The sequence below is a fragment of the Tiliqua scincoides genome, chromosome 5 (assembly GCF_035046505.1).
Source record: "Tiliqua scincoides isolate rTilSci1 chromosome 5, rTilSci1.hap2, whole genome shotgun sequence".
Taxonomy (NCBI): domain Eukaryota; kingdom Metazoa; phylum Chordata; class Lepidosauria; order Squamata; family Scincidae; genus Tiliqua; species Tiliqua scincoides.
In genome coordinates this window covers 109,847,055-109,874,531 of record NC_089825.1, presented here as the reverse complement: position 1 = coordinate 109,874,531, position 27,477 = coordinate 109,847,055, and the positions used below count along the sequence as shown (strand labels likewise).

The following is a 27,477-nucleotide window of genomic DNA, read 5'->3' as shown; positions in this document are numbered from 1 at the left end:
TGTGGCTGAATTCTATAGCATGGCAGGGGATAGGATTGGTCTAAAAATGTGCTAAGGTATGTTTTGTATTGCATATAGCATCACGTAAATTTCCTTGCATTAATATGCCATTTAAACTTCTATGAATGTTGTATCTGGTTAAGAAACCTTATGATATAGGAAACGTTTTATGATACATATTCAACTTTGTTTGAAGGGGCTTAAATGTTTCTGACTAATTGAAAGTAACCATCACTGTTGCTTAGGTCACATACTGCTATTTTACTCCAACGATGAAGGATGAGAGCCCTTCCATGTATCAAATGGTGCCCAATGTAGGACATGAGTACACCGGGATAGTCCAGCTGCTTCTTTATTTCCAATGGACGTGGGTTGGGATCATTGCACTCAATAATGACAAAGGAGAAAGCTTTGTGGAGACCCTGATTCCAATGCTTGCTGAGAAAGGCATCTGTCCTGCCTTCATTGACATGCTACCAAATTTGACTTCCCTTGATGATATAATTGAGGACTTCTTTGAAAAACCCAGAGCAAATGTGACTCTTTTTGTAGATGCTAACGAAGTCAAAGTATTTGTGGTAAATGCGGACACTCATGTTATGTTTGCTTTAAAGTGGTTCCTATATATGGCACAAATGGAAAATACAACAGAGACCATCATGGGTAAAGTGTGGACTATGACATCTGAGTGGGATTTCTCTTCACAAACATATTACAGAGGTTTGCGCATTGAAATCTTCCATGGTGCTTTATCCTTGACAGTTCATTCCAATGAGGTGCCTGGATTCCACAATTTCCTCCATATTCGAAATTCTCATTGGCCAAGAGAAGATGGCTTTCTGAGGGTCTTCTGGAAACAGGCATTTGTCTGTTTACTACCAGATTCCAAAGAGGATGATGAAACAATGGACAGATGTAGTGGCATGGAGAAATTGGAGAGCCTTCCTGGAACGTTTTTTGAAATGAGCATGACTGCCCAAAGCTACAGCATCTACAATGCTGTCCATGCCATAGCACATGCTTTGCACGCTATGAACCCGAGTAGACACAAACACAGGAGAAGAGTTGGGGGTGGACACAGCCTCAAATCCCCCAGTCAGTTACCTTGGCAGGTAACAAGCTGCAACTATATATTGAACCAGTCAATATATGAATAGCACTAAATCAGAACATAACAAGCCCCCTTGCTTGCTTTTAATGTTCATATGGTCAGCTATTTTGATTTTATCATGACTTATCTAAAAAATGTAAGTATTTTTACTTGCAATAGCTTTGTTCAGAGTGAGAAACATCTGTCTATTAGTTAAGGCCATCCATCTGTTCATGGCAAAGGTGAAGGAATTGACTCAAGTTTCCCACCTCTGGATTAGTCAATCTGAAAGGTAAAATACCAAAACATCAGACTCTTATATAAAGAGCTGGATAGTTTGAACTGCTGCATGTTCTGTTCCAGCAATGACAAAAATTATCTTGAATTGCTAACCACCTTTCCATCGCCTTGAGGTAAACAAAGGAACTGTGGCTAATTAAGAAACTGTCTTGCCAGGGTGGCCAAACTTGCTTAATGTTATTAGCCACATAAGGTAAACTTCAGATGTTTGAGAGTCGCAATATTTAGGAAGCATTTAAATTGTTAAATATGTAAGGGAACATTTGTTCTCTTGCACAGGGGTAATCCTCCACTTATCTGCATAGGTTACTTGGATCTGTGCCAGCCATGTTGCTGATGAAGTCCAAATGGACCCAGGAAGGCAGACTGATGTTGGGAAGTGGGATAGGATATAAGCAGCATCTCTGCCAACAATACTGCCCCCTTCCCAATCTCAATCCATCCCTATTTTGCCCTCCTCCCCATTTCACCCATGCCTTGTCTCTGCTGCCAATAGGAGCAGCACACAAAGACCTCTGCTGGATCCAGCAAGGTATGTTTGATAGCAGCAATGCTTCTAAATGGCTGCTGTTGGTGTTCCCCTGTTATAAACCTCTATGTGTGCACTAGAAGTGTGGTGTTGGTAGACCAGTGGCTTCCTAGGTCACTCTAATAGCAAATGACTTCTGGGTTGAAGGACACTGGTTATTGGGCTTCAACCAACTGGGAAGTAGGGTAAAGTAGGGTAGCTCCAGTTTTTGGATTGTCTGCCTTCCTGGTAACAGAAGTGCTGCTCTTTGTCCTGTTAAGAGGAACACTAGGGGACACAGGAAGGTCAGTAACATGGGCTGAGTGCCATGTTTCTTCCTCAAATCATTGCAGAGTGGGTTGCAGTGTTCTCTCCCAATCATCACACCAATACTTGAACACCTGTTCATGGAGAACCAGAAACTCCCTCTTTCTTTCTTTCTTTCTTTCTTTCTTTCTTTCTTTCTTTCTTTCTTTCTTTCTTTCTTTCTTTCTTTCTTTCTTTCTTTCTTTCTTTCTTTCTTTCTTTCTTTCTTTCTTTCTTTCTTTCTTTTCATCATTTATTCTTCCATGCCATTGCCTCTTTCAATCTAGCTTCATGCTTTTCTGAGAAGCGTCTCATTCAACAACAGTGCTGGAGACACCATCTCTTTTAATGCGAAAGGTGAACTGGCCACTGGCTTTGATATCATCAACTGGGTGACTTTCCCAAATCAAACTTTTGTAAGAGTGAAAGTGGGCAGGATGGATCCACAGGCTACACCTTGCACAGCGTTCAGCATTGATGAAGACATGATCACATGGCACAGCAAGTTTAATCAGGTGAGATCTGACTTCTAGTAACCAAGTAAATTGGAAAAAGTGTTCCTCTTTGGTTGCTTGGTAGTCCCTTCCACACTGCTGAGTGAATTCCTTTGCCTAGGTCCAAATCCTAACCAACTTTTGAGCACTGACACAGCTATGCCAATGGGGTGTGTGCTGCATCCTGCAGTTGACCTCCCCTGTGATGACATCCTTCCCATGTAATGGCAGAGAGCTAGGAGAAAATGAATTCAATACTTCATTGTACCTTTATTCATATAGGTGCTTCCCCTTGCTGTGTGTAATAACAACTGCCCTCCAGGATACAGCAGAAAGAAGAAGGAAGGAGAGCCGTTTTGTTGCTATGATTGTGCTCCATGTCCAGAAGGGAAGATTTCAGATCATATGGGTAGGAGAAATAGCAGGCAGTTCCATGAATAGTTAAGAGCATGTACAGTATCTTTGGCTGAATTTGATTCTCCGTACATTAAAGTATCTCATGTGAATAACTTGGAAGACCACAAGCACCTAGCACATATATTTGGACATTGTCCTATCATAGTTTCTGTTGTATGTAATCAGTGTCTCAATGAATGTTGACTTTTAGAATGTCTGTTGATGTTCTGTAGCTTTGTATTGTGAAGGCAATGCAACTGGATCCTTTTATTGCTTTCAGGGCTGACTTTAGGAACTGTGGTGGCCAATTGGAAGCATTTTTTCCAGGGTCCCATGTTCACAGTCGAGGTCTGTAGAATCTTTGAGATATAAATAAGATTTATTGTAGACTTTATAACTCTTTGGTAGAATGGAAAGCAATCAAAATGTGTGCTTAAAAAGTGCATGAGAGTTAATGAACCAAATGGATCTAAGTGCATTTTAATATCAAATTGCATGCAAGACTAGAGTAGATTACCCTAGTGCAGGGCCCAACTGGGAGTAATTCGTGCAATTGGCTTAAAGCCAGCCCTGGTTGCTTTCCATGTAGAGAAAAATCTATTACCTGGAATCTTCCTTTTCCCCCCAAGATATGAATGATTGTTTCAAATGTCCAGAAGATCAGTATCCGAGCAAAGACCAAGATCAATGTTTGCCCAAAGCCTTCAATTTCCTCTCCTATCAAGATGTGTTGGGAATAGCTTTGCTTGTCTTGGCTGTAGCTTTTGCTCTGATCACAGCTGTGGTGTTTGGAATCTTCATTAAACACAAGGAGAGCCCCATCGTCAAAGCCAACAACCGGGATCTCACATACTCTCTGCTCATCGCCCTCCTGCTCTGCTTCCTCTGCTCACTGCTCTTCCTGGGTGAGCCTCATTCCATGACTTGCCTTCTACGTCAAATGGCTTTTGGCATCATCTTCTCAGTAGCAGTGTCTTGCGTGCTAGCAAAAACCCTCACTGTGGTTCTGGCTTTCATGGCCACCAAGCCAGGAAGCAGGATGAGGAAGTGGGTGGGGAAGAGACTGGCAAACTCTGTGGTTCTTTTCTGTTCCCTGATTCAAGTAGGGATCTGCACTGTGTGGCTCTGTACTGCACCTCCATTCCCAGATGTTAACACGCACTCCCTTGCTGAAGAAATGGTTTTGGAATGTAATGAAGGGTCTGTCACTATGTTTTACTGTGTTTTGGGGTACCTGGGATTTCTGGCGATTGTCAGCTTCATTGTGGCTTTTCTTGCTAGGAAGTTGCCTGACACATTTAATGAAGCCAAGTTCATCACATTCAGCATGTTAGTGTTTTGCAGTGTTTGGGTATCTTTTGTTCCCACGTACGTGAGCACCAAAGGAAAATCTATGGTGGCTGTGGAGATTGTCTCCATCTTGGCCTCCAGTGCTGGATTACTGGGTTGTATCTTTTCCCCCAAATGTTATATAATTGTTTTGAGACCTGAGTTAAATAGCAAGGATCAGCTAGTATGGAGGAATAAATAGGAAACTAAATAGGACAATGGTGTTATTTTCTTTACTCAGGGAAGTAAGTCCGTTGTTTTCCATAAGGTTGTAATCCTGTCCTACTCACTGGAAATAAAAAACTCTATTAACAGCATTTCTATAATTATGTGGCGATGTGAATGGAAGGAAAGCTAAGAGACATACGAGTGCCCCCCGTATCCACGGATCCAGTTATCTGCTGTTGTCCATGCCCCCTGTACCCATTAACTTTACTTATGTTCTTACCAGTAGTGCCAAGATAAAATTTTCTTCCTTTTATTGAGTGCTGTAACCATAAGAACGGAAGAAGAGCCCCATAAGATCATGCCAAAGGACCATCTAGTCCAGCTTCCTGTATCCCACAGAGGCTCACCAGATGTCTCAGGGTGCATACAAGACAACAACAAGAGACCTGCATCCTGGTGCCACCCCATGTACCTAGCATGCTGAGGTAGGCTACTTCTAAAACCAGGAGGTTGCACGTACCCATCATGACTTGTAACTTGTGATGGACTTTTCCTCCAGAAATCTGTCCAATCCCCTTTTAAAGGCATCCAGGCTAGATGCCATCACCACATCCTGTGGCAAGGAGTTTCCCAGGATGTTTCAAGAAATATTTTTTTGTTGTAACTCTTCTGACACTCAGTTTTAGTGGATGTCCCCTAGTTCTGGAGAGATAAAAGAACATCCTTCTATCCACTCTATCCACCCCCTGCATAATTGTGTATGTTTCAATCATGTCCTCCCCCAGGCACCTTTTTTCTAGACTGAAGAGACCCAAACGCTGTAGTCTTTCCTCATAAGGGAGGTACCCCAGCCCACTAATCTTTTTGCTTGCTCTCTTCTGCACTTTTTCCATTTCCATTATATCCTTTTTGAAATGTAGCGACCAGAACTGTACGCAATACTCCAGGTGTGGCCTTACCATTGATTTGTACGATGACATTATAACACTGGCCATTTTATTCTCAATCCCTTTTTTAATGATCCCAAGCATGGAATTAGCCTTCCTCACTGCCACCGCACATTGGGTTGTTGCTTCCATCAAGCTGTCCACCAGCACCCCAAGATCTCTCTCCTGAGTTGTCTCATTAGCCTGTATAGGAAGTTTTGGTTTTTTTGCCCCAATGTTCATTACTTTACACTTACTTATATTGAAACACCTCTGCTATTTTGTGGCCCTTTCTCCTAGTTTGGAGAGAACTTTCTGGAGCTCTTCACAATCCATCCTCCCCTAACCAACTGGAAAAGTTTAGTGTCATCCACAAACTTGACCACCTCGCTGCTTAACCCTGTCTCCAAGTCATTTATGAACAGATTGAAAAGCACCAGTCCCAGGACAGATCCTTGGGACACACTGCTTTTCACCTCTCTCCATCATGAAAATTGCCCATTGACATCTGCTCTCTGTTTTCTGGTCTTCAACCAGTTCCTAATCCAATTCCTAAACTCCCTGACAGTGGAGTTTTCTGAGCAGCCTTTGATGAGGGACCATGCATGCTTATAGCAGGATGTGCAGTGAGGCAGCCTAAATGCTTGAATAGACTAATCAAGCATTAAGAGGAAGCTGGGAGGAGTCTGAGGTGGGGAGGAGGGTGGCCCGAGGCTGGGAAGGGGGTGATATTGATGGTAGCAGCATTATCCTATCCCAATTCCTGGGCCCAGTCTGCCTTCCCGGGTGCACTTGGACTTGAGTCAGCTATATAGTTGGCTGAAGTCCAAGTAGACCTAGTGTGGCATTTAAGGCTTACCCAGGGCAAGGGAACAAATATTCCTTTACCCAGAGGAGACCTCTGGAACTGCCATTATGCAGGATGCAGTGTGTCATCCAGTGGCGTGGCTCCATCAGCAGGAGGAGATTCAATAGGATTGGGCTGTTCGTGTTAACAGCATTTCTGTAGTTTATGCTGACCTGAATGGAGGGAGAGACAAACATGCAGCCCAACTCTTTCCAACCCTTATACTGGCAGATCTCATGATCCATTCAGCATGATGCCAGAAGTTCTGGTATCAAAGCAACTCCATTGATCTTTTCCCCCTTCCCAGCCCCAGACAAAGAGCTGGCATTGCTTGAGGCTACACATTGAAGACCATGCAGCTTATGGAGAGGTAAGTAAAAAATGTCTTTACTTACCTCTCCTGTGTTGCCTTGACCTCTGATAGTTCACTGCATGCTCTGGGCTGACCCTGGATGGGAGTGCATCTATAAAGGCAGTTTGCCTTCCACCCTGGCACTCACCTCTAACAAAATGGTCAGTCAGGTAGTTCACAGGTGTCCTCTTTTTATTCATGTGAGTGGGGACACTAGCTGAGAAATGTGGAAAAGAAATTCCTAAATCTGCAATAAAAGCAACAAAGATGAGGCAGTTTGTAACTGGAATCTATTGAGTTGTACTAAATCTGATCTCAAGAACTGATTGGATAGTTTATGTTAATATGCATTCATTTCATGACTGGTTAGTTCCTGCAAATAAGAGTAACACTGAGTTTTGGATAGATGACAAGCTTCACCCATTGCTTAAGAAAAGCAAGCCATATTCTTTGAATTCCCAGGTAATAGAAAGGGGTGGGATTGAGAATACTTAGGCAACAACATTGGCTGCATAAATTTACCCTTCGCACAATAGACAGAGCTGGAATGACACCATTATGGAAGTGTCGGAAGCAGGGAATTGTGTGGTTTTTATTTCACATGCACATCACCCTTATACTTTCATCTCAGATGGGAAAGCATGTTAGGGCATAGTTGCTCACCGACAATTTTGCTCCAATCCCTGCCATGGAGACTTCCTGATTGGCCCTGCAGGGCTCGGGGGCAGGACCATTGGGCTGGCTGGGCTGTGCATTGCCCAGCCAGCCCAGAGCGGTCCCTGCAGCATCCCCCTCCCGCCCTCCCTTTCATCAGTCCAAGTCTAGCTGGTTGCTTGTTGGGGGCTGGGTAGGAATTTCTGGCTGACATGCAAATTGGCCTGGTGTGTTGGTTTTTTTCACCTACCCTGGACCAGGGGTGTTCAAAGTTTTTGGCTGGAGGGCCATAGCATCTCTCTGACACTGTGTCAGGGGCCGGGGAAAAAAAATAATTAATTTACATTTAAAATTTGAATAAATTTGCATAAGTTTACATCTTATATGAATGAATGAAGGTCTTGCAGTAGCTCAAGGCCTATAAAAGGCCTTGCACAAAGCAAGGCCGGCCTTTCCTTTGCTGCCGCTACTGCATCCCAGACATGAAACAACAAGCAGTGGAGGGAGCCCTCATCCCACAGCTCATGCGAGAGGTCAAACAGTCGCCCTCAGGCTGAGAGTAGTTGCGTAGGGCCAGTGCAGGCTCCAACAAATCTCCAGAGGGCCAGAGGCTCATTGGAGACTGGGGGCTCCCTGAGGGCCGCATTGGGAAGCTTCAAGGGCCCCATGTGGCCCCAGAGCCAGGGTTTGGGCACCCCTGCCCTGCACTGAGGTATGGTGATGCGGTTGTATGGTAGGTTTGGTCACTTTAGCAAGAGACGTGCGGGGTTGGGCAGGTAGGCCTAGGCTATGGTGTACAATCTGTGGTATGCAAGGGCCAGGGGTGAGCCAGAACCGCTCTTTTGGATCTTGATAGAAATCCGTTTCTGCAGCCTTAGAGGAACAGTTTTTGTGTTGTGCTCATTTTGGTAGTACTCGTCTTGGTGAAACACAGCGTAGGTCACACACTTACATTGCTGATAATAGTCTCTTGCTTTCAAAAGGGGTTAGTGAAACTGTGAAATGTCATTAGTGGTGTTTTGATGTTGTTCATTGGGAAGTTCCTACTATTTCTCAATCCCATTACTTTTTGTCTACTCATGGTAAATGGGATGCCCACCAGACAGTTGTGAAGTTGAGGGAGATGATGGGTAGGCATCTCCCCAGCTCACTGAGGAGATCGAAAACCGAAACCAGAATAAGAACATAAGAACAGCCCCACTGGATCAGGCCATAGGCCCATCTAGTCCAGCTTCCAGCTTCTCACAGCGGCCCACCAAATGCCCCAGGGAGCACACAAGATAACAAGAGACCTGCATCCTGGTGCCCTCCCTTACATTGGCATTCTGACATAGCCCATTTCTAAAATCAGGAGGTTGCACATAAACATCATGGCTTGTAACCCATAATGGATTTTTCCTCCAGAAACTTGTCCAATCCCCTTTTAAAGGCATCCAGGCCAGATGCCATCACCACATCCTACGGCAAGGAGTTCCACAGACCAACCACACACTGAGTAAAGAAATATTTTCTTTTGTCTGTCCTAACCCTCCCAACACTCAATTTTAGTGGATGTCCCCTGGTTCTGGTGTTATGTAAGAGTGTAAAGAGCATCTCCCTATCCACTCTGTCCATCCCCTGCATAATTTTATATGTCTCAATCATGTTCCCCCCTCAGGTGTCTCTTTTCTAGGCTGAAGAGGCCCAAACGCCATAGCTTTTCCTCATAAGGAAGGTGTCCCAGCCCAGTAATCATCTTAGTTGCTTTCTTTTCCACCTTCTCCATTTCCACTATGTCTTTTTTGAGATGCGGCGACCAGAACTGGACACAATACTCCAGGTGTGGCCTTACCATTGATTTGTACAACGGCATTATAATATGAGCCGTTTTCTTCTCAACACCTTTTCTAATGATCCCAAGCATAGAATTGGCCTTCTTTACTGCTGCCACACACTGGGTCGACACTTTCATCGACCTGTCCACCACCACCCCAAGATCTCTCTCATAATCTGTCGCAGACAGCTCAGAACCCATCAGCCGATGTGTGAAGTTTTGATTTTTTGCCCCAATGTGCATGATCTTACACTTACTTACATTGAAACGCATCTGCCATTTTGCTGTCCATTCTGCCAGTCTGGAGAGATCCTTCTGGAGCTCCTCACAATCACTTCTGGTCTTCACCACTCGGAAAGGTTTGGTGTCATCTGCAAACTTTGCTATCTCACTGCTCAACCCTGTCTCCAGGTCATTTATGAAGAGGTTGAAAAGCACTAGTCCCAGGACAGATCCTTGGGGCACACTGCTTTTCACCTCTCTCCATTGTGAAAATTGCCCATTGACACCCACTCTCTGTTTCCTGGTCTTCAACCAGTTCTCAATCCATGAGAGGACCTGTCCTCTAATTCCCTGACTGTGGAGTTTTTTCAGTAGCCTTTGGTGAGGGACCATGTCAAATGCCTTCTGAAAGTCCAGATATATGATGTCTATAGGTTCTCCCATATCCACATGCTGTTGACCTTTTCAAAGAATTCTATAAGGTTTGTGAGGCAAGACTTACCCTTACAGAAGCCATGCTGATTCTCCCTCAGCAAGGCCTATTTGTCTTATGTGTTTTGAGATTCTGTCTTTGATGAGGCATTCCACCAACTTTCCCGTTATAGATGTTAGGCTGACCGGCCTATAGTTTCCTGGGTGCCCCCTCTTTCCCTTTTTAAAGATCAGTGTGACATTTACTATCCTCCAATCTTCTGGCACTGTGGCCGTTTTGAGGGACAAGTTGCATATCTTAGTCAAGAGATCTGCAACTTCATTCTTCAATTCCTTAATAACTCTTGGGTGGATGCCATCAGGGCCCGGTGACTTATTGATCTTTAATTTATCAATGAGGTCTGAAACATCTTCTCTTTTAACCTCTATCTGACTTAATTCCTCAGTCAGGAGGGGCCGTTCGGGCAGCAGTATCTGCCCAAAGTCTTCTGCCGTGAAGACAGATGCAAAAAACTCATTTAATTTCTCTGCCATCTCAAAGTCTCCTTTTATCTCCCCTTTCCCTCCCTCACCATCCAGAGGGCCAACCGCTCCTCTGGTGGGTTTCCTGCTTCTAACATATTTGAAGAAGCTTTTATTATTCCCCTTAATGTCGCTGGCCATGAGTACCTCATAGTCTCGCTTGGCCTCCCATATCAACTTCTTACATTTCTTTTGCCACAGTTTATGTTCCTTTTTATTCTCCTCATTAGGGCAAAACTTCCATTTAGGGAAGGAAGCTTCCTTGCCCTTTACAGCCTTTCTAACTTGGCTCATTAGCCATGCAGGCACCGTCCTGGAATTAGTGGAGACCTTCTTTCTTTCTCGTATACACCTCTGCTGGGCCTCTAATACTGTTGTTTTAAACAGCCTCCATGCACTCTGGAGAGTTTGCACTCTTTTTACCTTCCCTTTCAACCTCCTTCTAACCAGCCTCCTCATTTGAGGGAAGTCTGCCCATCGGAAGTCAAGGGTTTTTGTGAGAGATTTGCCCGGTATTCTTCCCCCGACGTGCATGTCGAAACGGATCGCAGCATGATCACTCTTCCCCAATGGCTCCATAACATTGACATCTCTAACCAGGTCCTGACTACAGCACAATATTAAATCCAGAGTCACCTGTCCTTTGGTGGGCTGCGTGACTAGCTGCTCTAAGGCACAGTCATTTAGCATGTCAAGGAATCCGGTCTCCTTTTCGTGACCAGAACACAAATTGACCCAGTCAATATGAGGATAATTGAAGTCCCCCATGATTACAACCCTGTCCCTCCTTGTCACCTCCCTGATCTGTTTCCTCATTTCAAGGTCCCCTTCTGATTTCTGGTCTGGAGGACGATAGTACACCCCCAATATTACATCGCTCCACAGGCCTGGTAATTTAACCTATAGAGATTCTACAGTGGAGTCAGACCCACCTTCAATCTCTACTTTGCTGGATTCTATCACTTCCTTAACATTAACGGCCACCCCACCTCCAACACGCCCCTCCCTGTCCCTCCTGTAGAATTTTTAAACCGGGATTGCAGTATCCCACTGATTCTCCACATTGCACCAGGTTTCCGTTATGCCCACTATGTCAATGTTTTCTCTTGTCACCAGACATTCCAATTCTCCCATCTTTGATCGGGGACTTTGGGCATTCGCATAAAAGCATTTGTACACGGAATGTCCCAGGATGGGTTACTTATTAGCTCCTTTATCTCCACATCCTCTCACTGTGCCAAACCGTCTGTCACATCCCATCACACTACCATTCCCAATTTCTTCTCCTACTCTGTCTTTGTCTTGTTGTTCTCTAACCTCCCCATCCTTGTCCCATAGGGATGAGGAGTCCCAAACCGGATGCCCCTTGGCTCCTGTTGGCCTTCCCCCAGGGATCAGTTTAAAAGCTACTCTGCCATGTTTTGAATGTTATGCGCCAGCAGTCTGGTTCCATTCTGGTTCAAGTGAAGCATGTCCCTTTTGTACAGGCCCTGCTTGTCCCAAAAGGTTCCGCAGTGCCTAAGGAATCTAAACCCCTCCTCCCTACACCACCGTCTCATCCACGCATTGAGACCCCTGATCTCTGCCTGCCTAGCTGGCCCTGCATGTGGAACAGGTAGCACTTCAGAGAACACTATGTTTGAGGTCCTGGCTTTCAGCTTCCTACCTAAAAGCCTAAATTTGGCCTCCAGGACTCCCTGCTATACTTGCCCACGTCGTTGGTTCCGACATGCACCACAACCGCTACCTCTCCCCCAGCACTCTCTACCGGCCTGTCTAGACTGGAGAAGCAGATGTGACATGTCTGATCAAGACAACCCATAGAGAAAATGGCAAGAGTATAGTAAAATGATAGAATTGAAATAAGGAAGATAAGGAAATAACCTAAATATCTGGGTTAAAAGTGGCTCTTATGTTATTTCTCCCCTCCCCTTATTGTAGGCCAAATGATCCAAGTAGTCCTCAATGGGGCAAAGCAACAATAACAATCTAACCAAGATTTATTATGGCACCATCAAATATAGCATATATTTTGGAATGCAATGTTTGCACCTTGAGTATGCTTGGTCAGGTTTATAAAATATTATTCCTTGCTGGCGCGCACACTCTCTTGCACACATATGCTAAAATATGTTTGTGGTGTCTTCTTGGTCCTTAATAGAAATCCTGACTCCTAACTGCAACACAGTGGCATACCTAGGGTGACTGAGGAGCAAATGTCCCAGGGCACCACCTGGGGCAGTGTCATGACCCCCCCACTTCCCCCTTTTTAAAAAAAGCCAGGGCCTTCTGGAGGACCTAAAAATCACTTCTGACTCCTCGTTGGGGGTGGGGCAGGATGGGGGCAGCATTTTGTGGTCTTGGCCCCAGGCATCACAGGGGCCAGGATTGCAACTGCTGCAGTATGAACATTGTGAAATTCATATGGGCTTACATAGATGGAGATATATTGCATGAGGAATGGGGGGGGGGGGAGTCACATGAAACCATGCCCTCTCCCTCTACCTCCCCCATTTCCTTTTTTTGCTTTAAAAAAAGATGGAGTGCCATTAAAATTACTTCTTTATTCATTTGCTTTACTTCTTAAATTTACTTCTTTGTTAGTTTGGGGAGGAATATTCACCTGTTAGGAAGGAAGGAAGGAGGGAGCCATGAACTATTTGAAACTGGGGCTGTCACTTGTGTATGCACTCTGTATGTGGGCAGGTCCCAGAATGTATGTCTGAGAAACTAGACATCAGCATGAGCTGATCTCTGGTTGGTGCCAGGGTGCTAAAGCCCAATGAGAGGACAGTTGCTTCTGTCTCCCTCAGGGTCGGTCGACTAAAATGAGGAGGAGCTCCGTAGTCAGGATCTGCTGCAAGAGGTAAGTGAAATGAATGATAAGAAAGGGTGCAATCCTAAAAGCACTCTAGGCTGACACAAGTCCCTTGCGCCTGCCCAGGAGGGTTGCAAATGTGCCATGAAGCACAAGAAGGAGGCAGTAGGGAGGCATTACGGGTGGGTGGAGGGTGGGTGGAGAGCGGTCCTGAGGCAGGCAAGCAGGCAGCGGGAGGCGGGGCTGGGTCTCAGCTGTTATGCTGGATCCAATCCCGTCCCTGGAGCAGTGCAGAACAGCTTGAAGCCTTTCTGTTCTCCTCTGGCTTGTGCCACCTCTAAAGTGGTGCAATTCTGAGGAGACCCATTGGGGCGATGGTGGCTTACCCAGGGGTAAGGGGAAGAGTTTCTTCTTATCTCCAGCTGAGCCACTTCTGGCCCCAATCTTGCTTTGGATACAGCGCAGGCATCCTAGTCTGCCTGTTGCAGCACAATTGCTGAAAGTGACCCAATTGATACCAGCAATATTGTCTCATATGATATGTGGTGGGTGCTAGACCAATATAGATTTCTAGTTGGATTATAGTTAAATTAAGAATCAATTTAATGTTAATTTTTGAAAGAGTTCAGCAATTTATTTGTAAATGAAATGGACAGTAGACTACAGATAATATGACACCTTTGGGGACAAGATGATCAGATACCTGGGCTATCAGGAGTCCTATTCCACACTGAAGTGCCATTGCTCTAGCTCAGGCAGCTGTAGCTCAAAGGAATCATCCCTCACACTTCCCACAGCCCACCCATGCCCAGCCTCTGTGGGCACCTCATCTGAGCTGGTGAACTATCGGTATGTATCTAGCACTCATGCAGCTCCATTACACATGACAGTGGTGTGGCTTTCACACAGTACAATGGGGCCTATGACAGTGGATCATCAGATCTGCTGTCATAGGTCCTTCATATATTATTTATCACTTTCTCCTAATCAGCTGCTCCTTGCTGTTCAGTTCTGGCCTCAAAATAATTACGTAGCATTTGGGGAAAAAGATAAAACCCAATAACCCTGCACTGGAAGCCAAGATGGAGAAGATCTCCATGACCACAACAGATTTGCCCTTGGTGCTTAGGTAAGAGGGAACAAAAGACAACCAAACACTGCAAAAGACCAGCATGCTGAAAGTGATGAATTTGGCTTCATTGAAACTGTCTGGCAGCTTCCTGGCTAAGAAAGCTACTGTGAAGCTGATAGTAGCCAGAAATCCCAGGTAGCCCAGGACACAATAGAACATGGTGAGTGACCCTTCATTGCATTCCACTATGATTTCTTCAGCCAGAGAATGCTTGTCCAAATCTGGGAATGGGGGAGCGGTAGCTAGCCACACAGCACACAGACTGGCTTGAATCATGGAGCAGGTAAGAACTATGGGGCTGGTCAGTCGTCCCCCCACCCACTTCCTCATCCTGCTTCCTGGCTTGGTGGCCATGAAAGCCAGAACCACAGTGATGGTTTTGGCCAAGACACAAGAAACAGCCACTGAGAAGATGATGCCAAAAGATGTTTGGTGAAAATAGCAGGTCATTGTCTGTGGACGACCAACAACTAGTAAGGAGCAGAGGAAACAAAGCATTAGGGAGAGAAGGAGAAAGTAGGTGAGGTCCTGATTGTTGGCTTTGACAATCGGAGTATTCTTGTTCTTGATGAAGATAATCAGCACCAAAGATGTAACCAGAGAAAAAGAGAGAGCCAAGGAAACCAATATTATTCCCAACATTTCTGAGAAGGAGAGGAAGTTGATTCTCTTGGGCAGGCATTGATCTTTGTTCTTGTTTGGGAATTGATCTTCTGAGCATTTGACACAATCGTCCATGTCTGAAAAATATATCAGATTGTATGCTGATTTCAATGTTCTTGCGTCTACCACCCTGTATTCCATGAAATTATAATACCCATCTCCAATTCTCGATGTTCTCTACAGAAACTACCAATCTTGGAAATATTTAAATACTCAAACCACTGTATTTTATAAAAGAAATACTAAAGATAAGTCAAAACAATTGAAATCTTCAACACTGAAACAGTGTCGTAGTCACCGATTAACCTATCAATGGCCATCTTTTAATCTTTCTAATGATAGCCTCTCTCAACCAAACAAGTTCTCAGTCAGAGTAAGAGAAGAGGCACCTGCTTAAAATGAGGAGCTCAGTTCTCCCTTCATAGCAATGGGAAAATCTGATTGGCCATTTCAATAGAACTGGATAGTCTCTCTTTGACCCCACTGCTCTGTCCTGAGATCTCCTCATTAGCCAGAATGAAACAGTTTGATGGGAGGCTGCAGTTGTCTCCTGTCGCCAGTGGCTCATTGTATCAAATGCTGCCTCCATAGGAGGACAAGTCGCCTTATGACATGTCACACACTCCCCCCCTTGTAAAATACCTCAATAGGACTTATGTCTCCTACCTTTCTGGTGTGAAATCTTCCCATCCGCACATGGAACACAATCGTAGCAACAAAATGGCTGACCTTCCTTGGTTTTTTTGCAGAAGCCTGGATGGCAGTTGTCATTGCACTTAGCAAGGGGCATCACCTAATTGAGAAGAGAGGAGAAATTATGTCCTTCGTACCCCAACAACAAAGTTCTTTGGAGAGTAAATACTAAATTTCCTTCTCATGGAAAAGACAGTAGGGTGATTCATGTAAATTATGGAGAGTTTAGAACATGGATGGTTTTAGACTGTCAACACTGGGAAGGGGTTACTCTGTCTTCTCATGGACCACTATGCTGTTATGCTGTTCAGAAATGAAAACAATACAGGAATATGGTGGTGGAGAGGTAAAAGTTTACCCTTCCACCTTAGTTATGGTGACAAAATAACTTGAGCATGTTCTGAGCGATAACACAGGCCAAGATATATTTTGCTGTCTTAAGTTATACATATTCCTAGGTATATTTGGAGTGCTGATTCAAAAAAGGGCATCAGTTTTACCCTGTCATGTTTAGTTTTGGAGATATGGCATAGCCTCAGTAGTGAATGGTTCAAGCAGCTTACTCATGAGGAAATCTTAGCCATGGCACCCAAAATCCATATAAAACCACAATAAATTTTGGGGGGAAATGTTTTTCTCAAACTCACAGGCCTATGTAATGGTTCTCCATCAACAGGACAAGACCTCCAAATGAGAGTTTGGGCCCAATCCTATCGATATCATAGTTGAATCCTACCTGGTTGAACATGTTGTGCCATTTGATGGCCTCAGCATTAATGTTGAACTCCTTGCCTTCTAGAGCCTGTGGGTCCATCCATCCTAATTTCACTTTTGAGAAGCTTTGGTTGGGGAAAGTAATCCAGTTGATGATATCATACCCAGCAGCCAATTCACCCTTCTCATTAAAGTAGACTGTGTCCCCAGCAGTATTGTTAAATATGATGCTTTTCAGAAAAGTGTGAAGCTAGATTGGAAGATGAAAGCACAATAGAAAGGAGATAGGGAGTTCAGCATGAATTAATCCTCAATTCTAATATTTACACTGCTGTTTTATCTGTTTTTCTATCCCAAGAGAAAAAAAAAAACAAATTCTGTCCCAAGAGGGGGAAAAAAAACAGCTAGAGGCAGACCTCCCCACACCCAGGGCAAAGGTTTGTGATGGCGCACCTCCTGCGGGCTGTTGCCACCCCCCACACACACAAAAAGCTCCCCCCCCCCCACTCACCTGAGGCCCATGGAGTCTTGCGCGACCTCTGCCCATGTCAGGGAACCTCAGAGAGGCTTCCTTGAGGCTATAAACTGTGCTTCCGGGAAACCAGAAGCACAGTTTCCGCTCCCATCGGGAGCCTCAGAGAGGCTTCTGCAGGGTCCTAGCGGCTTTTGCCCCATTGGACCAAATGGCAGGTCCACAACTGAAAGCATAGTATGCAAGAGTTCATACAATATATGCCTGTCAAAAAGTTAATACTCCTAGAAGATCTCCATTCCTTAAGCAAGCCCATGGGGCTTTTCAAACAGCAGTGTGAGTTCTTTGACCAGTGATGGTTCAAAGACTGCACCACAGCTGGGGTAGTCTGAACTGTTGCCACAGGGCAGCAGCAGTTCCAAACTCATGTTGCCGTGGACCCTGACCTCCAATGCTCACAGCAAGTTGGCAGTGGGGGGTGTGGCATGTGTGGGAATGGGGAAGGAAGGGAGAGTTCAGGGCAGAGAGGGGGAAGGCAGGGATGGATCTTGGAAGGGATCCTGGAACCTGGTGGTAGCAACTTGCACCAGGATCCTATTCTCTTTCTCATGCCCAATCCCCACTTTCTTACCAAGTATTAACACCAGCTATGCAGCTGGCATATGTAGACCCATACGTCATCAGGAGGCATATGGAGAGTTCCTCTCCCAGGCCTTCTGAACACCCTCTCACCACAGAATAAAGCAAACACCTCCTTGGCACGACTATGTACCATAAAACAGCAGAGGATAGAACTGGGCTGTTATTTACATATCATACTTTGTCATGCCACTTAAATCACTGGTCTTTCATTTTCTCATTTATGTCTCAGCCAATAGAAACCAACATAACCTAGAATTAAAACCAACTTGCTCCAATTGTATTAGCTACCAATTGAACTCAATTTAAGGTTCTCAGGTTGAGCATTATCATTGACACAGGTCCAAATTGACCATTGTGGCTGCTGGAGCTTACCCAGAGGCAAGGAGAAAAATATTTCCTTACCTTGTGGAGACTTCCAGCAACCAAAACTCCCCCACATTATGTAGCATTGCTGCACAGCAGTTTAGTTAGGATTGGCCTGCCCATTAAGACTGAGCTGTGAATCAGCAGCAACTGTTACCCTGCACATGCCTGATCTCATCTGATCTCAGAAGCTAAGTAGGGTCAGGCTTGGTTAGTACTTGGATGGGAGACTGCCTGGGAATACCAGGTGCTGTAGGTTTATACCATAGTCCTTCAAGACTGAAGGTTGCCAATCATTTTAATCCCCTCATCAAATGCTAACATTCAATAGATGAGAAGATGATTGTTCTTGATGTGAAATAGTACCTGCCAAGGTTGCACATTCAGTTGATCTGGTCTTCCTCTCTCAGCTCTTCCACTGAGTTTTAGCTTGGATGGGTGCATCTTGTGAACAGCATGAACTATGGCATAGATGGCATTGTAGATGCTGTAACTTTGGCCCATTATGCTTGCCTCAAAAAGAGTGGTGGGAAGGTTCTCTAGTCTCTCTTGCCCTGTACATAGATCAGTGGTGTCCATGTTCCTCCAAATCAGAAAATAAACAGTTGAATGCCTGTTCCCAGAAGACCTTGAGAAAGCCATCTCCTTTTGGAGACTGAGGGTGTAAACTCTGGAGGAACTGTGCAAAACCCAGAACCTCATTGGAGTGAACAGCAAATGACAAGGCACCATCAAATATTTGTATATCATTATTCCTGTACACCGAATCTGTTGCAAGAAACCACTGAGCAGTCATGATCCACACTTTACCAGTCAAAACCTTGATATCTTCAAATAAGGAATGCAGATATATCAAATTCATCAGAAATGTTATGGTCTGATGACTTGCATTTACAATATTTACTTTGACATTGGAGCTCATGATTGAAATAGCCTGTGCACGGAGTGAGTCAATTGAACTCAATGTGTCTATACCTTGGGATGTAGAGGGTGTTTTTTCACTGAAGGCTGAACAGATGCCATTCTGGGCAAGCATGGAAGTCAACGTCTGCAAGAAATTTTCCCCGTTATCGTCATCTGCTGTTATGAGGCCAACCCAGGTCCATAGGAAATGGAGAAGTAAATGCACAATCCCCCTGTATTGATGTTCTTCGTTGGGGACCATCCGGTAGAAGGAAGGGAATTGGGTTTTAACATCCATCACTGGAGCTAATATACAATATGCAATCTAAACAAACAAAATAATATAATAATAAAAACACATCACATTAATGATGAATGAGACCATTCTCTTCCAAATATCTGCTGCTGTGAAATTCATGAGGTTTAAGGAAAATAAAAGAACTGGAGAAAAGGTTCACAATGCTTTTTGCACATACGTAGAAAACCTTTTTGTAGAATTGCACCACTTATAACAAAATCTTACACTTTTTTTAATCCAGTCAGATATTTTATTCAATCAAATCAGAGTGATTATGCTTCACATACACACAAAGTGGAGGAAATGCAAAAACATTTTTTTTATTTAAGAACATAAGAACATAAGAACATAAGAACAGCCCCACTGGATCAGGCCATAGGCCCATCTAGTCCAGCTTCCTGTATCTCACAGTGGCCCACCAAATGCCCCAGGGAGCACACCAGATAACAAGAGACCTCATCCTGGTGCTCTCCCCTACATCTGGCATTCTGACTTAACCCATTCCTAAAAGCAGGAGGTTGCGCATACACATCATCGCTTGTACCCCATAATGGATTTTTCCTCCAGAAACTCGTCCAATCCCCTTTTAAAGGCGTCTAGGCTAGACGCCAGCACCACATCCTGTGGCAAGGAGTTCCACAGACCGACCACGCGCTGAGTAAAGAAATATTTTCTTTTGTCTGTCCTAACCCGCCCAACACTCAATTTTAGTGGATGTCCCATGGTTCTGGTATTACGTGAGAGTGTAAAGAGCATCTCCCTATCCACTCTGTCCATCCCCTGCATAATTTTGTATGTCTCAATCATGTCCCCCCTCAAGCGTCTCTTTTCTAGGCTGAAGAGGCCCAAACGCCATAGCCTTTCCTCATAAGGAAGGTGCCCCAGCCCCGTAATCATCTTAGTTGCTCTCTTTTGCACCTTTTCCATTTCCACTATGTCTTTTTTGAGATGCGGCGACCAGAACTGGACACAATACTCCAGGTGTGGCCTTACCATAGATTTGTACAACGGCATTATAATATTAGCTGTTTTGTTCTCAATACCCTTCCTAATGATCCCAAGCATAGAATTGGCCTTCTTCACTGCCGCCGCACATTGGGTCGACACTTTCATCGACCTGTCCACCACCACCCCAAGATCTCTCTCCTGATCTGTCACAGACAGCTCAGAACCCGTCAGCCTATATCTAAAGTTTTGATTTTTTGCCCCAATGTGCATGACTTTACACTTACTGACATTGAAGCGCATCTGCCATTTTGCTGCCCATTCTGCCAGTCTGGAGAGATCCTTCTGGAGCTCCTCACAATCACTTCTGGTCTTCACCACTCGGAAAAGTTTGGTGTCGTCTGCAAACTTAGCCACTTCACTGCTCAACCCTGTCTCCAGGTCATTTATGAAGAGGTTGAAAAGCACCGGTCCCAGGACAGATCCTTGGGGCACACCGCTTTTCACCTCTCTCCATTGTGAAAATTGCCCATTGACACCCACTCTCTGCTTCCTGGCCTCCAACCAGTTCTCAATCCACGAGAGGACCTGTCCTCTAATTCCCTGACTGTGGAGTTTTTTTCAGTAGCCTTTGGTGAGGGACCGTGTCAAACGCCTTCTGAAAGTCCAGATATATAATGTCCACGGGTTCTCCCGCATCCACGTGCCTGTTGACCTTTTCAAAGAATTCTATAAGGTTGGTGAGGCAAGACTTACCCTTACAGAAGCCATGCTGACTCTCCCTCAGCAAGGCCTGTTCGTCTATGTGTTTTGAGATCCTATCTTTGATGAGGCATTCCACCATCTTACCCGGTATGGATGTTAGGCTGACCCACCTATAGTTTCCTGGGTCCCCCCTCTTTCCCTTTTTAAAAATAGGCGTGACATTTGCTATCCTCCAATCTTCTGGTACCGTGGCCGTTTTGAGGGACAAGTTGCATACCTTAGTCAAGAGATCTGCAACTTCATTCTTCAATTCCTTAATAACCCTTGGGTGTATGCCATCAGGGCCCGGTGACTTATTGATCTTTAATTTATCAATGAGGTCTGAAACATCTTCTCTTTTAACCTCTATCTGACTTAACTCCTCGGTCAGGAGGGGCAGTTCGGGCAGCGGTATCTGCCCGAGGTCTTCTGCCGTGAAGACAGATGCAAAGAACTCATTTAATTTCTCTGCCATCTCTAAGTCTCCTTTTATCTCCCCTTTCCCTCCCTCACCATCCAGAGGGCCAACCGCTTCTCTGGTGGGTTTCCTGCTTCTAACATATTTGAAGAAGCTTTTATTATTCCCCTTGATGTTGCTGGCCATGCGTTCCTCATAGTCTCGCTTGGCCTCCCCTATCACCTTCTTACATTTCTTTTGCCACAGTTTATGTTCCTTTTTATTCTCTTCATTAGGGCAAGACTTCCATTTACGGAAGGAAGCTTCCTTGCCCTTCACAGCCTCTCTAACTTGGCTGGTTAGCCATGCGGGCACTCTCCTGGATTTAGTGGAACCCTTCTTTCTTTGCGGTATACACCTCTGCTGGGCCTCTATTACTGTTGTTTTAAGCAGCCTCCATGCACTCTGGAGAGATTGGACTCTTTTTACCCTCCCTTTCAACCTCCTTCTAACCAGCCTCCTCATTTGAGGGAAGTCCGCCCATCGGAAGTCAAGGGTTTTTGTTAGAGATTTGACTGGTATTCTTCCCCCAACGTGCACGTCAAAACGGATCGCAGCATGATCACTGTTCCCCAATGGCTCAGTAACGTTTACATCTCTAACCAGGTCCTGCGTACCACACAAAATTAAATCCAGAGTCACCTGTCCTCTGGTGGGCTCCGTGACTAGCTGATCTAAGCCACAGTCATTTAGCACGTCAAGAAATCCGGTTTCCTTATCGTGACCAGAACACAAATTGACCCAGTCAATATGAGGATAATTGAAGTCCCCCATGATTACAACCCTGTCCTTCCTTGTCACCTCCCTGATCTGTTTCCTCATTTCAAGGTCCCCATCAGATTTCTGGTCTGGAGGACGATAGCACGCCCCCAGTATTACATCGCTGCACAAGCCTGGTAATTTAACCCACAGAGATTCTACAGTGGAGTCGGACCCACCTTCAATCTCTACTTTGCTGGATTCTATCCCTTCCTTAACATAAAGGGCCACCCCACCTCCAACACGCCCCTGCCTGTCCCTCCTGTAGAGTTTATAGCCCGGGATTGCGGTATCCCACTGATTCTCCGCATTCCACCAGGTTTCCGTTATGCCCACTATGTCAATATTTTCCCTTGTCACCAGACATTCCAGTTCTCCCACCTTTGCTCGTAGACTTCGGGCATTCGCATAAAAGCATTTATACACAGAATGCCCCAGGATGGGCTGCTTATTCGCTCCTTTGTCCCCGCATCCTCTCATTGTGCCAAACCGTCTATCACATCCCATCACCCTACCTTTCCCAATTTCTTCTCCTACCCTGCCTTTGTCTTGTTGTTCTCTAACCTCCCCATCCTCATCCCATAGGGATGAGGAGTCCCGAACCGGATGCCCCTCGGCTCCTGTCGGCCTTCCCCCAGGGATCAGTTTAAAAGCTGCTCTGCCACCTTTTTAATGTTATGCGCCAGCAGTCTGGTTCCATTCTGGTTCAAGTGGAGCCCGTCCCTCTTGTACAGGCCCCGCTTGTCCCAAAATGTTCCCCAGTGCCTAACGAATCTAAACCCCTCCTCCCTACACCACCGTCTCAACCACGCATTGAGACCCCTGATCACTGCCTGCCTAGCTGGCCCTGCGCGTGGAACAGGTAGCACTTCAGAGAACGCTACCTTTGAGGTCCTGGCTTTCAGCTTCCTGCCTTAAAGCCTAAATTTGGCCTCCAGGACCTCCCAGCTACACTTGCCCACGTCGTTGGTGCCGACATGCACCACAGCCGCTACCTCTCCCCCAGCACTGTCTACTAGCCTGTCTAGATGAGAAGTGATGTCCGCAACCTTCGCACCAGGCAGGCAAGTCACCATGCGGTCCTCACATCCGTCGCAAACCCCCCTCTCTATGTTTCTAATAATCGAATCCCCCACTACAAGAAGCCCCCGAACCCCCTCCCGCCGAGGAGTATCCCGAGTGCGCTCGGATACGGGCCCATCCCCTGGAGAAGGGATCCCCCCTAGGGGATTGTTTCCCTCCTCTCCAGGATGACGTCCTCCATTCCCGAGACTTCCCACCCGGGCAGCCGAGGAGCTGCACGCCTGAGGTTGGGACGAAGCCTGATCGTCCCCGGAAGTCTCGCCACGGTCCTCCTCTGGCTGCCTGCGCTTCTCCAGGTCGGCCACCAAGGCTTCAAGGGAGCGGACGCGTTCCCTGAGAGCCTGGAGCTCCTTGCACCGAGGACACACCCATGACTTATGCCCCAGAGGCATATAATCATACATGTGGCACTCGATGCAGAACACTGGATAGCCCCCACCCTGCTGCTGGCTGTCTGACTGCATAGCTTTTTTGTTGTTGTTGTTGTTGTTTTATTTAGGGGTCCTTTTAAAAACCGTACACTGGATAGCAGCCCTTTTCTCTAGGGAAGAGGAAGGGCAGTGTATGGGGCCCTGGCCTCCTCGCCCTGCTGCTGAACTCGCCCAGATGCTAAACTCTTGTGCCTTACCTGGCACTTAGTTCCCAGAGGCACTGGGTTCCCAGAGGCCACACGCGTCTGCAGAGAGCCTCACGCGATGGCCCGCCTAGCTTTATACTCCTGGCTGGCTCCTCCCCCCTCCTTCCTTCCTGATTGAAAGGGGGCTGGCCTTCCCAGGTGAGTTTACAAAAGCTCAGGAAGGCAAATGGCTGCTGATGGGCGTGACCTACTCTGCAGGCTCCTGAATGGACTGCTTGGATTAGCCTAATGGGGCTCTTAATGGGTTGGGAATTGGCCCTTCCTAGGTCCTTTCCCTCCTAGTTCTGTTCTCTTAGGCTGGACTGTTTTTGTAACCTCAAGCTAGTTTTTATTTGGGTTTGTTTAATTATTTATTGCTCTCTAGATCCTGTGTCCCAATTTACTGACCTGTTTAGGTTATGTTCTAACTTAGATTAGGTTTAACCTGGGTTAAGTATAGGTTTAATTTAAACAAGTAGAAAAACCTGCTTTCCACTTTATCCTCCTCCCTTCTTTCGATTAAGTGCTACCTTAGGTGCAGCTAACTTTCAACTTTGATTTAAATGCCTGACCCTTGGGCTCTTACTCACGAGTAGGACTCTGCTCCTGCTCAGAGTAGCCCTATGTACCTCCCTTAGGTGCTAACTTTCAATTTTGATTTAAGGTTGCTTTAAAGGTAAGGTTAAGGTTAATTTTGATTTAAGGTTGCTTTAAAGGTAAGGTTAAGGTTAGAAGACAGGGAGTTAGAAAGACAAAGATTTGAACATATCTTTCACTTTAGTGTTTGCATATTTCTCCTTTCTGCTTACTCTCCTTACCAGAAAAAACAGAATTGACAAAAAAAAAAAAGAAAAGAAAGGGAGGCAGGAGGATATTCTGAAAGGATAAGCATTAGTTCAAGTGGGAAAGCTTCATAGTCCACACCATCATACTACCTGTGGGTACTTGTAGATTGCTAAGACAGTAGCCATGTGGCGGGAGATCTCAGAATCAAGTCCTCCAATGACAGCTACCATATTCTTCTGCTTGTCACATTTGAAGTTGGGGACTGTGTGTTTCCGGGTGGAAAGAAGATTCAGGGTGTTCTGATAAGTCATTCTTTCATCGAGATAACTGTTATAAATTTGGAAACCCAGGCTGACATTGGGCAAGATCTCAGGGTTGTCATTGATCTCCTTGACAGCATATACCAAAGACAGGACATGTTGGTATATTTCTGGCTTTCCGCTAAAAGAAGAATTGAACAATGTGTAAGACAAATACTGAATTCTGCATGGAGGACTTGATTGAGAGCACGACATAGTGTTCTGAAGGTGTTCCTATCTTCACACTTATAGAAAATGGTAAACACAGAATGACATACATAATTTATGGCTGTGCCATGTTTACTCTCAGTTTTTTTTAGACAGATCTACATAGTAAGGAACATGGAGTGTCCAGGTAATCAGGAAATTCATGGACACAAGTCAGTCTAAACTATTGGTCCAATACTATTCCTCTTTAATACCAGCGTACTGTGACGTTCACCAGCACAATGAGAGCTTTGCTGGCTTGTCGGACACACTATCAGCGTGTGGCATGCTGCTGTTGGTGCAGCAGTCAAAAGCAGTGCAGGAGCACAGACTGGGTTATGCTGGCAGAGGAGAAGATCAGGGTGGGTATCAGATTGGGCTGTGGTGGGTGTTGGGGCAAATTGGGGAGGGGTGGGGTGGGTGGTAGAGCTGATGGCCACCGTATCATGAATCCCCATCCCAGAGCTGACGCAGATTTGAGGAGTTCTATGGGATTCCTTGCAGCTTATTTTAAGATAAGGTGGGTATTTCACCTCATCTCTTTATCAACTGGCCTGGCCCACAAAAGTCCCATAGGATGCAGTAGCCAGTCTTCAGGCAGACGTGCATGCTCTGTGTCAGCTGGACTGTGTTGTAAGTGTAAGTCACTCCAAGTAATTTTAATAAGAGCCCATTCATGTCCAACTTTCCAGTGCTGATGCAGCCGTGCCAACAGGGCTGTGCTTCATTCTCAGGGGAGGCAGACATGGAGGCCTCCTCAAGGTAAGGCAACATTTGTATCACCAGTTTGTGTTCCTTTTCTGGCCTAGTGAATGTCAAGTAGGAAAGAAAACAGTTTCCTTACATAAATTCATTCACAGTCATCGTGTTTGGGTTTTGGGTGAAAGAGAGCTCATCGAATATGCAGCCAAACAGAGTCACAATCGCTCCAGTGGACAAGTCTCCTGCCTTATAATACTCATGAGGCAACTGGAAGGGATCGATCCTGGCACACAGAGCGCTCTTGCCTTCAGTTTGAGGCAGCCACAGAAAGAGCAACAGGAGTGGGAACATTCCTGCAATCCTATAGCTAATTTGGATTGAGATGACACAAACTCTCTCTCATTCAGCATCAGTTGTTCCTTCAATCTCTGAATTATCTGGATGAAGCGAAAAGGACTTGGTTCAGACTGTTGCCTGGAGTCTGTTGGTTCAGACTCCTGCCTGGAGTCCCTCAACTCATATCTGAATGTTGCACGGACACCTTATATCATTCGACATGTTCTGCTATTCATCCTGACTGTTGCCTCAAACACTCCAAGTGGGATTTGGCAAAGTGAAGGATGAACTCGAGGAACTGGAGTTAATTGCATGGTTCTAAATCATGTCCCCGGAGTATTGTGATGCTCGAGGCACCGCTTGAAGTGGAATGGGGATGAAAACATGTTTGTTCGGTCTCAACATGGTCCAGCAGCAGCGATATCTCTGGCACAAGCCAGAACTGACTTCTGATCCATGAAGTTGAATGAGGCACAAGAAAGGGGAGAGGATTTGTCAGGTTCCGGTGCTGGTGCTGATGAACCTGTCCCCTTGCCAGACCCAATCTGCCTTCTTCCCCATTCCATCTCCTCCCGTTTCTGCCCCCTCCCCACCTTACTGCATCCTCTGCACTGCCTTGACTGTGGCAGTGGTCGTCCCTGGTCTGTTGTTGCAGCTTCAGGCAGTGGCCAGGCCACATCCGAGTCACTTTTGTTTATGCCATTAAAACACCTATTCCAGTCACATAAAGACCCTTTAGGATTGGCCAAAAGTTATCAACAGCATATTGAGGGTTAAGCCTAAAGCAGGAGATAGGTCTTTCACAAAGTCCACCTTATGTTATGAACATTTATCATAAAGCAGCAGAACAGGGAATAGAAGCAGGACTCCCTCTGAGCTTGAGAACGGCTACAGCAGTCTAAAGATGAGTCTTTAGCCTCCCCCATGCCCTCACCTACTTCTCCGCTGACTGGCAGTCTACATGACCACTGAGCAGCAGAACTCCGGTGTCCAATGCTGGCCAGCGATGGGTTAGCACCAGTGCTCCACCAGCCCTGGGGCCCGCAAACTTGCTTTACGGCATGTTTGCAACAGTGCTCGCCGGCGGTGAACTGTATTGGATTGGGCCTGGCATTGTTAATCATTGTATTAGAAAGTCATCAATAAACTAGTGGAGGAAGAAAACCCTAAACTGGGAGACGTGGATGTGTTTTTGGATACAATTTCAAAACTTTGCTTCAAGGTCAGAATCCCAATGTGAAAAGGTTAGAGTAGGAGTCAACTGAAGTATGAACGATGCAATATTATGTACATTGATTAATAATAAATCATTTTTTCCTTAGATAAAAAAGAACTCTAACAACCCAATCATATAAACACTACACTATAGCTTGCAGCCATATCAAGGGAGTGTGCACTGCATGCTATGGTGAATGGCATGACCAGAAGGCCAATGAGAAGCAAGTAAAAACCTACCGGATTCTGGTCATTATGGGCACCTGATCTG

At 45.6% G+C, this 27,477-nt stretch overlaps 2 protein-coding genes and 1 pseudogene across 2 annotated transcripts; 2 read left to right on the top strand and 1 right to left on the bottom strand.

Annotated features, from left to right (window-relative positions):
- The first annotated feature begins 272 nt into the window (after positions 1 to 272).
- LOC136653116 (vomeronasal type-2 receptor 26-like) lies at positions 273 to 4,625 on the top strand. The gene is made up of 4 exons (XM_066630039.1): positions 273 to 1,112; positions 2,492 to 2,719; positions 2,981 to 3,107; positions 3,724 to 4,625. Exons 1-4 carry the CDS (start codon positions 273 to 275, stop codon positions 4,623 to 4,625), a joined length of 2,097 nt encoding a protein of 698 aa, XP_066486136.1.
- Positions 4,626 to 14,150: 9,525 nt separating this feature from the next.
- Positions 14,151 to 27,460, bottom strand: LOC136653115 (vomeronasal type-2 receptor 26-like). Its single transcript, XM_066630037.1, has 6 exons — positions 27,447 to 27,460; positions 26,049 to 26,177; positions 24,597 to 24,888; positions 16,402 to 16,629; positions 15,639 to 15,765; positions 14,151 to 15,049 (listed from the first exon to the last, which is right to left on the bottom strand). The coding sequence occupies exons 1-6, from the start codon at positions 27,458 to 27,460 to the stop codon at positions 14,151 to 14,153; spliced, it is 1,689 nt and encodes a 562-aa protein (XP_066486134.1).
- LOC136654720 (5S ribosomal RNA) lies at positions 17,996 to 18,115 on the top strand (annotated as a pseudogene).
- Positions 27,461 to 27,477: the final 17 nt, after the last annotated feature.